Consider the following 16,307-nt stretch of genomic DNA (forward strand, 5'->3'; position numbering starts at 1 on the left):
TTTTGCAGACACAGTCCCTGCCCCGTGGAGCTTACAATCTATGTTTTTGGTGCCTGAGGCACAGGGAGATAAAGTGACTTGCCCAGGGTCACAAGGAGCCGACACCGGGAATTGAACCAGGCTCCCTTGCTTCAAACTCTCAGTGCCAGTCAGTGTCTTTACTCACTGAGCCCCTCCCTCTCTATGTTCCTTCCCCTGGTACCTCTCACTCGTAGGCTTGTTATGCTCGTTTCCCTTAGTATTAGTTAGACTGGCAATCTCCTGCATCGCTTCAATAATGCCCTATCTCAAGTGGACCCTTGTTGGAGGGACACAGTATTCTCTGTGATCACGATCCCGTTTCGGTGCCCGGCATTCTTAGTGTATACTTGTCAGATCGGGAGTTTACTTAAGACCTTCCAGTGGTGCCAATCCGATTATGCTCTAGAGCTTCTACTCTGACAAACTCCCTGCTGAGTATCTGCATACTCCTATTCTGACCAGAGAACAATCTTGGGCCATTACTATGGACTTTAACTATAGGGAACACTCCTTAACTGAAAACAATAAATAGTGACAGAACATCCTTAAAATAAGCATAACTGTACACACAAACCTATTTACAGGACTCACAGTGAGGCACATGTCTGAACTGTGAGGAACCTGTGTCTAGAACATCAGGTGGAGCTATATATACCCTTCTACCTCCCCGTAGTGACATCACTGGTCACAAGACATACAAAGGAGTGGCCATCCCTTTCTGTATAGTCATCCTGCATCACATGATGGGGAGGGGTGTAACCAGAATCATTCCATACAGTTAACCCATTAAGGCTGTTAACCTCTTATACTAACTGGTAGTCTCCAAAGGGGGGATGGGAGAGGGGCTACACTGTCTTTCTTTGTACCACAATTATTTGAAATCACATTGCCTGTACTGTGTGAAAGACCAATGACGTGTTGGCTACCTAAAACAGATCAAATTCTGCAGTGCAGAATTAGTTTGTGTGTTACCTTTGCTCTTTTAAAAAGCTTCCAAAAATGGCAAATCACAACAAAAATGAACTGCATATAACATTTAGGGCAATATGTACTAAGTGGTCTTCTTCCATAAGGCACCTTCCAGAGCTGCAAGACACCTTACAGTCCATTGAAGTCTTATGGCAGAAGACTGCTTAGTAATTGTAGACTTCCACCTGCTTACACTATGTTAAAGACTATTGGAGGTTGACAATGTAAGATGCATCATGTCATATGCAAGTATTTAAATACATTTAAAATAACGCAGGAACACTGCAGTTCTTTGGACATCAGGCCAAGACAAACTGGTTGTTGGAAGTGACTATGACAGGGATTAACTAAGCTTTGTGGGATCAAGCTCCGATATCATTTATCGGAGCTTAGAGTATGTATGTATTGTGCTTGAAATAGAGTGATTTATGTTACATTTCAACATTATATTAATGTCTGTTTTAACAGCATTCAGTGCATTATAGTTTTAAAATGTAACCACAATAATTCCAAAACATTTTATAAGAATTTAACATGAAACCAGCCGTACTTCAATTTTTTTTACAAATATATAGCTACTATATTGAAGCTTTTTTTTTTAGAAATATCTTTACAGTGTAATATTTTTTTGGGGGGAAAACGTAATTTCCTGATTTCATTTCTATTATTATTACCACTGAGAAATTAGTTTTTTAGATTAGATTTTTTTTTACATTCTAACAACCAGCTACATATCAACATGGTGATAGGCAGTGGTTGACAAATCACCAAAAAATCTACTCGCCACCTAGTACCAAACGTGTGCTGCTTGGGCCAATATTTACTCGCCCGGGGGTTAAATCCACTCGCCCGGGGCGAGCAAATGTATAGGTTTGTCGAACACTGGTGATAGGTAATACCAGTATCATTCACGAAAAAATAATGTAGTGTAATTGTACAAAAGGCTTGTTCCAGAGTTTCGGTTTTAACAAGCGATAAGAAATACATGAATCATAAAAAAAGGTGTCATCTCAAACCATGCAAATAATTAATTTTGTAGTAATGATGGCTTTAGTTCAAATTACAATAAGAACAATATTAAATAACAATTCAGAAAGTTTGTGCTATTCTCCCAATGTTGAATGTTAAAACAAAACAAAAAAAAAGGTCTAAAAGATGATTAGTACTTCATACTCATAGTCGTTGCATAATGCTTTCAAATAAACGCATGCTCCCTGAGCTCTATAGAGAAAGAAAAAGTGTTTTGTTTTAACCCATTCAGCGCTGGAGACACCCACGCATTGCAGGCCTCTTCACCACCGCAGAGGTTAATATTAACACCTGATTTTTCCCCCCGAACCCACAATGTATCACACAACTGGTCGCGTCATGGCATTCGAATATTCATTAGATACGACGGTCGGAATGAAAGCCACATTACCATTTAACTACTCCAGACAATAACACAAAACAAACATGCTCGACTGCCACCAGCTTTGTTGAAATTTAAGAGAAGGCCAGTTGGGATCCATTTGTTTTCAGTGCAAAGGTTGTTGTTTTTTTTTTTTTTTAATTAATATTTACACGTCGCCAGCAAAATCGTCTCTGCCTCCTCATACCCCCCCATCCCCCCCAATTCAATGTCACATTCAATCTCGCTCTCTCCCCGGATTTTTATATAGTATTTTTTTTTTTCTTCCTCCACTGGTCGGATTAATGCAGTGAATATGTAATGAAATTAATTTCCCTGAATGGAAATTTATCAGGGTACCCTATTAAAAAAAAAAAAAAAACCAAGGCTTAGCTAAAGCTGGTAGCTACGTTCACTGGGGTGTTGGCGTGGTGTGTGGGTCCTTTTTTTATGTTAAGTTGTAAAAAATACAAAAAAAACGGAACAAAGGTCAGAACCCAGCCGTCACTTGAATGTGAGATTTTTCTTTTTATTCCCCTTGATGTATAGTAGGCTCTGTGTTATTAGTCTTAATGATAGAAAATTGTAGTGTTGATACAAATCTTTTTTTCAAAGTAGTAGGCGGGAGCTCCATTTGTTAGTAAGTTTTTCTGTGACTAAAAGCCACGGACAGTACATTTATGTAGCGGTAAAAGGCCTAGATGCTCTTTCCATAGCAGAGCTAATTATTCCTACTGTGACCTTACTGATCTGCACTGTTCCCAGTACATCTCATCTGCACGCCTGTTCCTCTGTGTAGATGGTGTCAGAGAATATGAAAAACCCTATAATGAAACCATTTTCATGATGGAGAAAGGCTACTGGAGTTGCACTTGCTACAAAGAGGCTCAATTATATGAGTAATTGTGATAATTTTCTACATTCATAGCCTTCAATGGGGGGAGAAGGAGAAGAAGAAGAAAAAAAAAAAAGAAAAAAAAAAAAAGAAGAAAAAGAATGAAAGCCACAAAAGGAAAATTACTTTAACAAGAAAGTACAGAGTAAAAAAAATAAAATATATATATATGGAGGAAGAGACAAAATGAAAAAAAATAATCAAGGGGGAAAAAAAGTTAAGAAAAAAAAAATCTGGAAGGAGGAAGAAAGGGAGAACAACAGATATGTTGAAAAGCCCTAGTGCAGCTGGGTTGCACAATTAAATTGAAATTTTTTTTTTCTGCAGTTGATGAATGTGACTACCGCAAATGTGCCTGTGTAGTTAGCTATCATTTGTTGTTCCGTGACAGGAAAAGGATAATTACCTCTCAGAGAGAATCAAAGGCTGACATGCCCTTTAGACACAGCCATGAATGCAGAGCTCCATAGAATGCCTGAATAAGATTCTGCTGCTCTCTGCCCCTTTCTACAGAAGAATACATTTTGTTAAAATGCGAGAGCACCACCAGCAAATTTGTTTGAACCCTAGGTGTTCGGAAATATGAGGTGCATCTATCGACTCATCCCATTTGCAAAAATAAAACTGCATTTTGAATTCGTTTCTATTATATTCACGGATAGTAAGATAGTGAGATATGCATTAAATTTCTCTTCCCAGTAGGGGTCTGATTCAACATTTCCTATAAAGGAAGAGAAAGACACTATCCTTTTTTTCCCCGTTGCTAGTTAGCCTATAATTTAAAACTGTCAAAAACACAATTTTGTGCAAAGTCTTCAATAAAAGCTTCTGAGATATAACCCAAAGAGGTTTTGCTAAAGTTTGATTCAGACTCAGTTACAACATTTCTAAAGCAATAAATACATATAAATGATACACTGATGTTCTTTTCTTTTTTTTCTCTCCTACTTCTGCTTAAACCCCGTGGGTGCTGGAGAGGCCTGGAATATGTTGCAAAGCAATGAGCTGAAGCACCTTGCAGCACTGAAGGGGTTCAAATGGAAGAAGACTACTATGAAAGGGGGGAAAAGCTGCATATTTTCAAGGGAGTACGCTTTGCATCTTTGAAGCCAATAATTACGAAATAAAAATTGCCATTATTATACAATGAAAAGAAAATCATATTGTAAAAAGTATAACACTTAAAATAATAATAATTGTGTGTTCCATTTGTGGCCTAGACATATTATTATTACATATATATATATATATATATATATATATATATATATATATATTTAAAGAGAGATATATATTCGTTAACCACTTTAGTGCTGGACCTGCAACAGATGCCATTTTCTATCCTGTGCTTTTATACCCATGTCAAATTATTTACAAAGTGCATAGCACTTAAGGGTTAGTTGTTTTATACACATCTGCCTCCTTTTCTCCAGGTATCTTTGCTGACCCAAATGTAATTCACTTTAAAAAAAAAACCTTTCTTACCCAGGGAACAGCATTACAGTCTGGCAGTTCACATACTGATATCAGTCTGAAATGATGGTTCGGAATCATAAAACATGTCATCAGCTTTATACCAAACCACCAATAACCTTTGTCCTGCTTGCCAGCCTTCCCTTCACTTGTCACTATACAGCTTACCTGATTGTGTTTCCAATTACAGAGAAGGGAGCCCCTGGTCTGCAAGCTGCAATTGCTTCATCTCTGCTTCTCCTGGCAACCTCCACTAACTTTTGACCATGTTTATCCACACTGCCCACCAGAAACGTTTCAGATGTATCTCCGTGGTACCCTCCGCAATACACCTAATGAGAAGTAGAGAGAAATATTTTTTTAATGTGGATTTTAAGTCAGTAAATTCAGTTTACCTGTCGGTATGCATTGTCACAAAACAAGATCTCCCAGAGGATATACTGTATATTGTTCACTTTATGATAAACCAAATCTTCATCTAAATACAAAAAGCTTATTCATGTGTCATGAGATGAACAGGATAGTGCAGGGTCTGCAAACTTTAAAGGAAGAAGAACCTTTTTTTTTTGAGCTGCAACACGTGCATAAATATGAATACACCCCCACATACACGATACATACATATACTGTACACACATTATAAAAGGTATATAGGCATTAACACACACAACACACGTACATCAATCAGAATTAGGGAAAGAAGAAAAAAAATACTTAGGGGAATAAAATGCATTTCATAATAATGTCCCTTTATTAATTTTTTTCATTGTTATTCTCCCTCCTTTCCACATTCAATTGTTTCCCTCATTCTCTCTTATTCAATTCCTTCCCCTCCTCCCCCCACCCCACCCTACATAATTCAAGACCGGTACCTCTGGCTCATTGAGAGGGCCGGCTCTGGTCACGCTTCTCTGGAGTGGCTGCACTGCTGAATGCGGAAGGTGGGCCCGACTTCCAGGCGCCACGCATCGGCAAGGTATAGTGGCTGGGGAGGGATTGGCCGCAGAGTGAGGGCACCCAGCAGCCAAAATGTGAAAGTGTGGCTTGACCTCTGGCCGGGCCCAACTTCCAGTTCCGGCCGGCTGTGCCCTCAGACCAGAGCCACATGTATTTACTCAAAGAGCCACATGCAGCTTGTGAGCCACGGGTTGCAGACCCCCCGGGATAGTGCATGTAAGAACTGTATATGAAACCAGTTTGATGGCACCGACATGGAATAGGAAGGTTATTTTTGCTTTTGTGAGCATCAGCAAACCGTACAAGCAATGTGATAGTGAACCTAAAGACATACATCACTTAAAGCACTTGTGAGAATAGTACTAATGTACCTCCATATAAAAAAAGAAACAAGCAAATAACGTGTGCATACTGTATCTAAAATCGAATTAATAAAATGAGGTGCCTTCTCCTACATGACAGGTCTACTCCCCAGATTTGGAATAGAGACACCCAATGCCAGTGGCCAGGTAGTCAAGTTTCTTTCTTCCGAGGATTGGCTGGGATGCTCTTACTGGCTTAGATCAGCCCTGCAGAGATGGATTGGTGTTGCCCATCATCACCAAATGCCTGCAAATCTTGATGGTTTAATATTATAATACAGTCCCAAAAAAATACTGAAAGAAATGACATGGCTCAACTTTCCATTTATCCTTGTTTACGTGCAGATCATAAATGTGTTTGAAATCCAGCTGCTCCTTTCTTATAGACCAAATGTATTCAGATTTTTATTGCAGCAAGTCCCCCATGCCAAATATCACACTTTTTTCCAATACTACCTTATTCTGGGGTCCCTCCAGGCCTGATCCTCCTCTATATTTCTTAAGATATTTACACTTTTCTTGACAGTAAAAAGGGGGGGCGGGGGGGAGGGGGAGGTGGAAGCAATATTTCTGCCAGGGTCACTAATTGAAAGCTGCAATGTCTTTGGGAGATGTTTGTGGCTCTCTCTTGGCTGCAAGAGAGAAGCTGTCCCCGGAATCAGATATCTCAGGAACTATTGGGGTCCCCTATAGGTCATTGTATCGCAGATCAAGTAGTGTGAAAACAAAATGTGAAAAAGCACATTTCTGCTTTAATGCAAATTTGGTACACTACTTTAAACATTATTCACACAATCATCCTGACGGCAGTTTTTTTTTACCCGAATACTGCTCATGTTTGAGGATGGCTGATATTCTCTAAAGCTAATTATTACAAAATACTTTGCAGCAGTGGTATTGCCTGCTCCCTGATGTGTGGTGCTCTCTGTATTACATACCCCTGCAATAACAATACAATGTGTTTTTATACAGCTCAAATATTAGATATATATGAAAGAAAATAATGTTCTGTTCAGGCTACTTGCTATTTTTTGTCCATCTATTATGTACACACACACACACACACACACACACACACACACACTATGTAAATGACGCAGAAGCAGTTCGGTCCAGTTGGGGTCAGTGTACTCAATCAACACCCTTTTATATCTGGGAAACCTTTTCAATAAACCAGTTTTACAGACAAGGACAATTAAATGATTTTCACTGTGCTTTTTCTGTATACACGTGTATTGCTTGTGCCAAGTCAATAAATCAATGTTCCTGTTTATGGAGTAAAGAAGATGATGTAGAAAGAATCCCAATAGAAATGACTGAAGCTTGCTAATGTTCATAGCTCATGTGTAAATTGTCCGCCTATTTATGTTTCGGTTTTTATAAACGGATTCTACATATGATGAGTCGTGGGTCACTAGTCTGACTACTCTGCTTTAAATAACGGTGTCAAGCCGTTTACAGATACAGGATACAGATACTTTCTTAAACAACTCTATATTATGTTATATTGCATGTAAACGAAATATCATTAATACAACTTTGCTACTATGAGCAAAATACTATATCTGGTGATACTTCAAAGGCAACAGACTAATTCCCAAATATTCTACCAAGATAAATAAATAAATAAAAAAAAATAGTAAACAATGGCTTGTATTTTTTAACATTATATCTCTATCAAAGTGATCTGCATTGAATTATGATGGCAATTACAGTTGGCCTCCTCCAGCAGTGGTTGATATTATAGACTGCCTCCAAGAGTAGACATTGGGTGGGTTTTTTTTCTTTCATATTTGCCTGAATGCAAATTAATTTTACACGGGCTGTCAAATAACATTGGATATTTTCAGTGATAACATTTGCTAGTGTTTCCAACTACAAGAGTGGTAAGACCCCTTTCATACAGTGGTTTTTAGCTCAGAATAAATGTTGAAGTTGGCTAGAATGAGGCTATGCTTGCTGCTGGATCTGTTGGATCTCAGATTAGGGGAACATCGCTATCAGGAGTTACCCTTTACCATATTGAAGCTAACAAGTAGTACAAGTATATATTCCCATATGGGAAAAAAACTGTAAACAAACCAATACATCAACATACAAACACAACTGGTCCAACATAGTAAGCCCCCTTAAAAAAAAAAATCAGTGTATCTAATAATATGAATATATCAGAAAACAGACCAATATCAATCTAAAACCAGACAAAACATTCAGTTGTTCAAAAGCCATTTGTAGATCATAAATCAACTCTAGGGGGTTAGCTCTGACTGAACCAAAAGGCCAACAAAGGAAGCACATGTGGAAACATCTTGAACCGTCTTCCCAGCATGCTGGTATAAGGAAGCTTTGTTTGCACGAGTTGGCCTTTAGAGTTAATTTAGCCACAGGCAAAGTTTGTTAATCAAACCAAAGGCAAGATCGCTTCCGATGCCTGAAATATCCCATTCAATGTATAGACTGGAGAATTTTCAACCAAGGCAATCACAGTTTCCCCTTAAGAAATATAACTCCTGCCAAAATCTCGAATCCATCTTCCTAAACTATTTTTTTTTTGTGGTGTAATAGGTAGCCTAGTCTGCTGACCTCTCTATAGTCAGTGATGTAAGAAGACTCTTTAAGCATACTCCGTAAAATCTCCATGTCATCGAGTGGAACTGTGGGGGAGGAAGAAACAGCCAGATGTGGAGGAAATATCTGCCTCACAAGACAGCTAAGCAAGAGGATCAGGCTAATCGTAGCTGATGTAAACAGATACGGATTGCAACATGCAGTGCCTTATTTTGCAGGGAACCAGTCTGTTACAGTAATATACCACTGGGAATTAGGACTGATGCAAAAACTGTGAAAAAAAATATGGTTTTAAAAAAACAATAGAAAAATAGACAAGTGATACTTTCTAACACTTGTTAGAGTGGGAGAAAGTGGTTTGAATACCAATGCCAGCGTATGACCTTGGGCAAGTTACTTTATTGCTTTTTGTGAACACTCCACTACTATATAATAATTTAAAAGTATATATTATTAGTGTGTTTACCTAAATCAACTTTCAAGAACGGGAACTTTATTCTTTAGAAATGTACTTGTATTTGTAAATGGGTAATTTATAGCTTTAAAAGGGCAGGTCCATGTTAGAGACACGGTGGAAGTAGTTTACATATTGTAGAGATTCCGACAGATGAAGCTCAACATTTGTGTAGCTGGTACTAAATGTGGGCACTTTCACTGGTGTTTTAGTTCTAAAATGTTTTTGGTGATTTGGTCTTGGTTTTAGTCCTTAAAAAAAAAAAAAAGAGTGTGTGGCGGATTTTGTTCGCAAACTCAAAAAGGTGATCCAGTTGATTAAGGGGGGGAGAAACAGAACCAAATATGAGCCGCTCGGGTATTGGCTATTTTACGTGGATTCGGAAATGTTTTTCAAACCTTGAATGAGTTCAACGCAAACACTGGACCTACAAAGTGCTCGCCTCAGAGTTCACATTAAACTCAGAATTCACAAAGTAGGGCTGAAGGATCAGCTCAGTGAGTAAAGGCACCAACTCTGAGAACAATGACACTGAGTGTGAAGCAGGGGAACAATTCCCAGTGTCAGCTCCTTGTGACTTTGGGGATGTCACTCAGGCACCAAAATCATACATTGTAAACTCATCTGGGAAGATTCAAAAGTTGGACTGTGGGCTAACTAAATATGTCCAACGGTCTCTCCTATCTAACGTGTTTTAAATATACTTTTATCTACTTCATTTCTTTCTTTCAATTTTTGCTCTATTGTCCAAAATGGAGCAAAATTAATGGACAAAATAATTTAATGGATTAGATACCCAGAGTAGCAGGAAATAGGAACCTGGTAACCCCTGTATTATCATACAAATTAGAGCCCATAAGAGTTCCAATGCAATAACAACAGTCTATTATTTGTAGTTCCACATTTTCTATAATTATAACTGGGAGATTTGGTGCGGACTCCTAACAATACCTTTTTGGTATTTGTTTACATGGTCAACTCCAAAGGGGAAAGGGGAAAAGAGAGAAAGGCTGAAGCAAGAACCATTGTAAAAGGTTTTTATTCACTGAAGTGCACAAGTGTGAGAGCAATTATCTATCATTAACGCTCATTCAACTCAATGGTTGTTAGCAATCAGTAATGGCTATTGCACGTTAGTGAATACACTCCTGTTTACAAGGGCAACGTTTTAGCCACTGTGCTACCATCAAATTCAGGGCAAGAGACAGGGCAGCAAATCGTGGATAAAGTACCTAAATGCAGTGCATGGTTCAAATAGAGAAAATAAGGATAGATATTCCAATCTACATCCCTGTTTCATTGGATCTGCTTTAAATACCAATGTAATTTCCTGGGCACTCCATCTTTCTGTTCCTCAGATATCATATTGTAACCACTATGGGCTAGAACAGGGGTGCGCAAACTGGGGAAGCACAAGATTTTCTTGGGGGGGTGGGGCGGGGTGGCGGTTACAGAAGCCCTGTGCTCTTCCCCAAGGCATTTAAATTAAATGCTGGGGGAGGCGTGAGGCCCCTGTAACTCCCTTACCTGCACTCTGCCGGCTCTTCAACGATGCGTCACCATGGCAACGCGGCATCAAATGACGCCGCGGAGTCACGTGATGTGACGTGTCGCCATAGCAACCTGTGTCAAATGACACTGCGGGGTCACGTGACATCACATGACCTGCGGCATCATTGGACGCCGAGTCCTGGGGGGGTGAGGGCCGAGCGCTGCCGCTGCCAGGCAGGAGGGCGCAGCTCAGGAACTTTGCTCACGACTGGGCTAGAACATGTAAAGCCGTTACATTATAAACATAGGACATGCAAATGAGGCATTATAACATTTCCCAGCCACTAACATCTGTCAGTTACTGCAGAGACTTAACGTTATGCTATTTAAATTATACCTAAACTTCGGTGTTACACTTGGATTGTAAGTTCTTGGGGGCAGGGGCACCTTTCCTAATGTTACTTTTATGTCCGAAGCGCTAACTCCCATTATGTGGTATAACAGGTTACGTGTATTACTGCTGTGAAGCGCTATGTTCCTGGATGGCGCTATATAAATAAAGATATACATGTATGCATTCATATATCCTGCTAACTCTACATAAGTACAATCATTACAATTAATAATGATTACTTCAAGTATCCCTACATCACAGGTAAAGACTATGGTGGCAGCGGTATACTCATTAGGTATAAGGACCTAATATGTGAACATGGAAGGCAGGTGCTATGATAATCAATATAATATTCCCATATTCATGTAATTTCAGCACAAGCACTACATAAGAAAATTAGTATGCTTGCATGTACAGTTAACATGATTGTTCTATAGTCATTATTTAATTTGGCATTTTTGAGAAGGTGGTAAGCATACCCTGTTCCACGATCAGCCAATCTTTTTTTATGTAACACATTTGTGGCTCAATTCTTTTCTTATGCAATACTGGAAAAAAAGGAGTGTAAAAGTTCTTTACAATAGGTTAAAAGAGTTCTTCTGGCACTAAAGGGGTTTACCACATATTTGTTTCAGGGATTTGAGCCCATAATCTGTTCAGCAGTGAAGGGTTAAAGACTCTTACTCCTGAAATGGAACACAACACTAGCTTCGGAGATTTTAATAAATGTAGGGAACACTGCTAGCAAGAGAGTTGCTGTCCAAATAGACTGACATACACAGGCCAATGTAACCTCTAATGACAGAGTAAGATAATGACAGACCCTACTCAAAATCAGCAGGAAGAGGAAGATCAATCTCGGCAGAGTGAAGGAAAAATGCTGGCTTTCTTCATGTTAGCTCATCTCATACATATCTACCGTCAGCAGCTGCTCAGCACTGTGGCGCTCTGCATTAACTACACAGAGGATCAATAACAATTACACCTTCTCAAAAACATGACACATAGCAGGATTGGGCTGACATTTCACTTAGGCCAACATTGATCTCAGTTCATCTGATTCCAGCCTTACATTCATGTCAGGACTGGGTCTACTTGGAACAAAACCAGAGATAAAAAGGAAGGGGGAGGGGGGGAGGGAGGAAAACAGCTGCTTGTGTGTTAGAAGTAAACACAGCAGTTAACTATGCCATCCTTGTTTCCAGTTACTGACGATGATGGCTGCTTAAAACTTCAGTCCCTCCTCCATTTGTCTGTTATCCAACTATATGAGATGTAGGTACTCAACTTTGATATGGACCACGTGCCACAGAACGTGCAATCTTAATTTGTAAGCATAGTCAAATTTAGATCCAACTGTTATAGTCTGTAAAGATGTCGTCTTCAATAACCAACACGGTAACCAGCAAACAATGGAAATTTGAGCTACTGTACATTTTCTGACAGATAAATTGACAATAATAATAATAATATATTATATACTTTATGTGCTTGTTTTTTTTAACATGAGTGTGGGTACCTGATGCTTTGTTGAATTGGTAAAGCCGATCAAAGATGTTTTAGAGACTACTCACTGTGACATCTATGTTGATGATATCTCCATCCTGAAGAGGCCGGCTTTAAAGAGAAAAATACATGGCATGAATCGACGTTCACCTCCAGACTGCTGGGTGGGCCTGCAATGTGTTTCAGGCTTTTCCAACCGTGTCAAAGTTAGTGTCCAACGAGTAGTCAACTTCATAAAATGCATATACCTTTACATATACTGTAAGGCCGCGCTTATAGTGCCGGCGACGGTGACGTCAGGCTGCGGTCGCTGGAAAAATCATATTGAGATGACTTCCAGCGATCGTGACGGTGGCAATGCATTTGTTTTGATGCGACGTCGCGGTCGCCCTCGCCGTCACTATAAGCGCAGGCTAAGGAGGTTATTCATATCCCAGCTACACAATAAGGAAAACACTCCAGTAGCTGCTGGAATATTTTAATACCCAACTCCAATTTTCTTTTCTGTACATGCAAATAATTGCTTGCCTTACATTGTATTAACATTTCTTTTTATATTAACAATAACTACGATATACAATGTCCTAAAAGAAACAAATGTGCCCATTTAACGTGATCTGATTTTTTTCAAATGAGCTTCTGATATCTATCTATCTATATATATATATATATATATTTAATAATAAAAAAATAAATAGATGATACCGTTCTGTGGCTAACGAAATGCTTTTATTTGTGCGAGCTTTCGAGATACACTGATCTCTTCTTCCGGCGATGTTACAATGAATGAAGCAAGGATTACTTATAAACAGTGCCTCTTGGAATGTTATCTGTATAACATTCCAAGAGACACTGTTTTTAAGTAATCCTTGCTTCATTCATTGTAACATCGCCGGAAGAAGAGATCAGTGTATCTCGAAAGCTCGCACAAATAAAAGCATTTCGTTAGCCACAGAACGGTACCATCTATTTATTTTTTGATTATTGAAGCTCGGCTAACACGGTACTGATACCTCTACATATATATATTTATATATATATTTATTTTTATATATATATATATATGTTGCATGTCTAAATCAGAGAACAGAGAAATTAATTCCAACATGTCATTTACATCTGCCAATTACATTTGTGAGTATGAAGCTGCAATGGCTCAGATATTTCCGTTTAACCTCGCTTGCTGAAATATATCAACCAATTTTTAATTCTCATTAAACTGCATTTTGTTTTAATGCACGCATTTCACACAGCAAATGAAATATCTCTCTAGTATCATTCTAAAACGAGGATGTTTCTATCTTTGCCTCTTTTTATCCAGTTATTACAGAAATAATGTCAGGCTTATTAAATATTTTTCCATGTGTCAACAACAGGGATGCAAGAGAAGACCCTATTTATTGTCAGAATTGAATGGCATTGATTTTGTTTTAATCATGTTAGCCCAAAGTAACATACCACTAAGTAAAGACGATTAACCTCTTCAACGTAGCGCAATAAGTTACAGTTCCCCCCTGCAGGTCTAGTTAACCGCGCATTCACAAACTAACACATCTAACAAGACTTGCAGCCACTTTAGGTTGTGCTACCTCTGACCTTAATAAGAACATTGTCCAGAACAACATGCTCCCAACTACATAGCTTGTCGGTTTAACATGTGCAATACAGATAAATACCTGTCGGGAATTCCATGGCACACCACATTGTTTACGGACGTGCACACTGATTTGGGGAAACCTCCATAGCCTAATGGAGATGGGTAGGCATTGTGGCTCATAATGTTCTGATGAACAAATGAATCTATCGCATCAGTTGTCATGCCAACCTAGAAAACAAAATACCACCATAACAGTGTAAATGTATGCATTTCACCAGGTGTCCTGATAATGTCTGTAGCTATTTATTTCAAGGATGATAGAGTGATGGCAAGCTGTATTAGTAACTTGGGTGACAAAATAACTGGCGCCTATTAAATATAAAACTCTTTTGCTTCCATACGAGAGGCATATCAAAATAATAATGGGATCACTTTTTTCTCTGTTTACAAACCTCTGAATATGGGGAAGCATTCAATGGAAATATGCATTAGAAGAAACTCAGCAGCAATACATGCTGGATCTACTCTCTGTGTCTCTTTTACCTTTAAACTCTTTCCAGCTCTAAGCAAAATATGACGGGCTAGCTGACAAGCCTGACGAAGTCCTTGAATCTGATCTTCGTCCTTAATTTCAATGTAGTCTCCCCAGTTGGGTACAATGCCTGTCGTCACATAGTCTGGCTTCATTATGTGCTTGGAGGAAAAGGATTGGAAATGAAGATCAGAAAACCGAGCATGACAATGGGATCATTTTCTCAGATAGTCCCTCCTGCTTCATGGCAACTTGCCCTTTGATTTCTAGGAGCGACCTTTATAAGCCACCAGGCAAACCCTCAAGGCTGCTTCAGTATTCCTTCCAATGCCCTTTTGAACTTAACATTGCCTGTTACAACTGGCTTCACAAACCAGCAGAGAGACACAAGCGGCAGCACCAGAGTGTATTCCCAGACGTATTCCCAAAACACATTTTCACCATTGTAACCGCTAAAGAACAACACGTACTGTACAAACTACAAAGCTCCTACCTAGTAATAACAGCAACCAGAAAAATAGCAAATCACAATCAAGCCTTCCCTTTAAAGCATTAAATTGGCGTGAGTGCTTCCGATAACTGAAAACCAGTGCACATTCATTGAAAAGATTTAAGTAATAGGTTTGAATTGAAAATAAGGTTATTACAATCTACCTGTCAAATGCCGTTGAAGTGTATTATGCCTACATTTTTTTTCTTTTCTTGCAATATTCAAAACAAAATCCTTGTCATCAAGGAAAATACGTTCAATATGTTTTCCCGCTTTCTGAATCAGAGTGACTATGAAATGTCATCACAGTGACTTTTTCAAGAAGTGTTACATTGTGGCATGTTGTGCTTGTTGCAGTTCCACCTTCACAAGGATTTTAGCAGAGGTACACAGGAGATCCCAAACATTCTGCCAGTCCCATTTTTGTACATGTGCAGAAATTCTTGAGACAGTTCCTGAGACTGTTCTGTTGACACAGGTAAGGATAAGAAAGGCAAACATATTTATGCAAAAACAGTTATTTCCTTTTGTTGTCATTTATTTAATCATTTAGTTACAAGTAGAACGGCCTTCAGGTTAAGACAGATCCCTGACCTATGAAGTGGGAGGTCTTTGCATGATACCCAGTACCAACTCTATATGCTCCTGGACTTTATACATGCTACAATTAGATTGTAAGCTTTCCAGAGAGGGAATCATTGTACATATATTATTGTACTATGTATAGTGCAGTGTTTGCTAACAGTAGTGTATAACAAGTGATGTATTACTATCATACGTGGGCTAATTCTCCAATTCAGGAAGACCATATAGTAACCACCGATAAAACGAAAAAAAGTAATGCGCTCATCCTTTTCTTAAAATGAAACTTCATCAACTTCAATGTGTCACAATCAACTTTCAAAGGACGGAGGCACAGATTGATACAGAACATAAGAAACACATATTTACAGGCAGTCCTTGGTTATCCATTGGATTCCGTTCTGGAAGGAGCATTGGATAGTGAAACCGTTGTAAAGTGAGTCCCATGTTAATCAGTGGCGGCGAGCGTTGGATAACGCATTCAGGCGTTGAAAAACGGCCCTTCGGGTTGCATTGTATGCCATTCGTTGTACAGTGAAACGTTGGATAACGAGGACTACCTGTATTTAAATCCTTTAACAACATATAGTGAACATCATAGCACATTTCATGTCTTAACTTTACGT

At 38.9% G+C, this 16,307-nt stretch overlaps 1 protein-coding gene across 3 annotated transcripts in view; it reads right to left on the reverse strand.

Annotated features, from left to right (window-relative positions):
- The window catches only part of METAP1D (methionyl aminopeptidase type 1D, mitochondrial), a 121,529-nt gene that overhangs the window by 39,631 nt on the left and 65,591 nt on the right, over positions 1–16,307 (reverse strand). For 2 of the 3 annotated variants that reach the window (XM_075609072.1, XM_075609071.1), the window contains 4 exons: positions 14,621–14,770; positions 14,157–14,305; positions 12,549–12,591; positions 4,917–5,080 (listed from right to left, as the gene is read on the reverse strand). In XM_075609072.1, the coding sequence (XP_075465187.1) occupies positions 4,917–5,080; positions 12,549–12,591; positions 14,157–14,305; positions 14,621–14,764 (500 nt within the window). In that variant the 5' untranslated portion in view covers positions 14,765–14,770. Of the gene's footprint in view, positions 1–4,916; positions 5,081–12,548; positions 12,592–14,156; positions 14,306–14,620; positions 14,771–15,263; positions 15,566–16,307 lie in introns of all 3 variants that reach the window. The other variant, XM_075609073.1, reaches the window with a different exon arrangement.

Source organism: Ascaphus truei, chromosome 7 (assembly GCF_040206685.1).
Source record: "Ascaphus truei isolate aAscTru1 chromosome 7, aAscTru1.hap1, whole genome shotgun sequence".
NCBI lineage: Eukaryota > Metazoa > Chordata > Amphibia > Anura > Ascaphidae > Ascaphus > Ascaphus truei.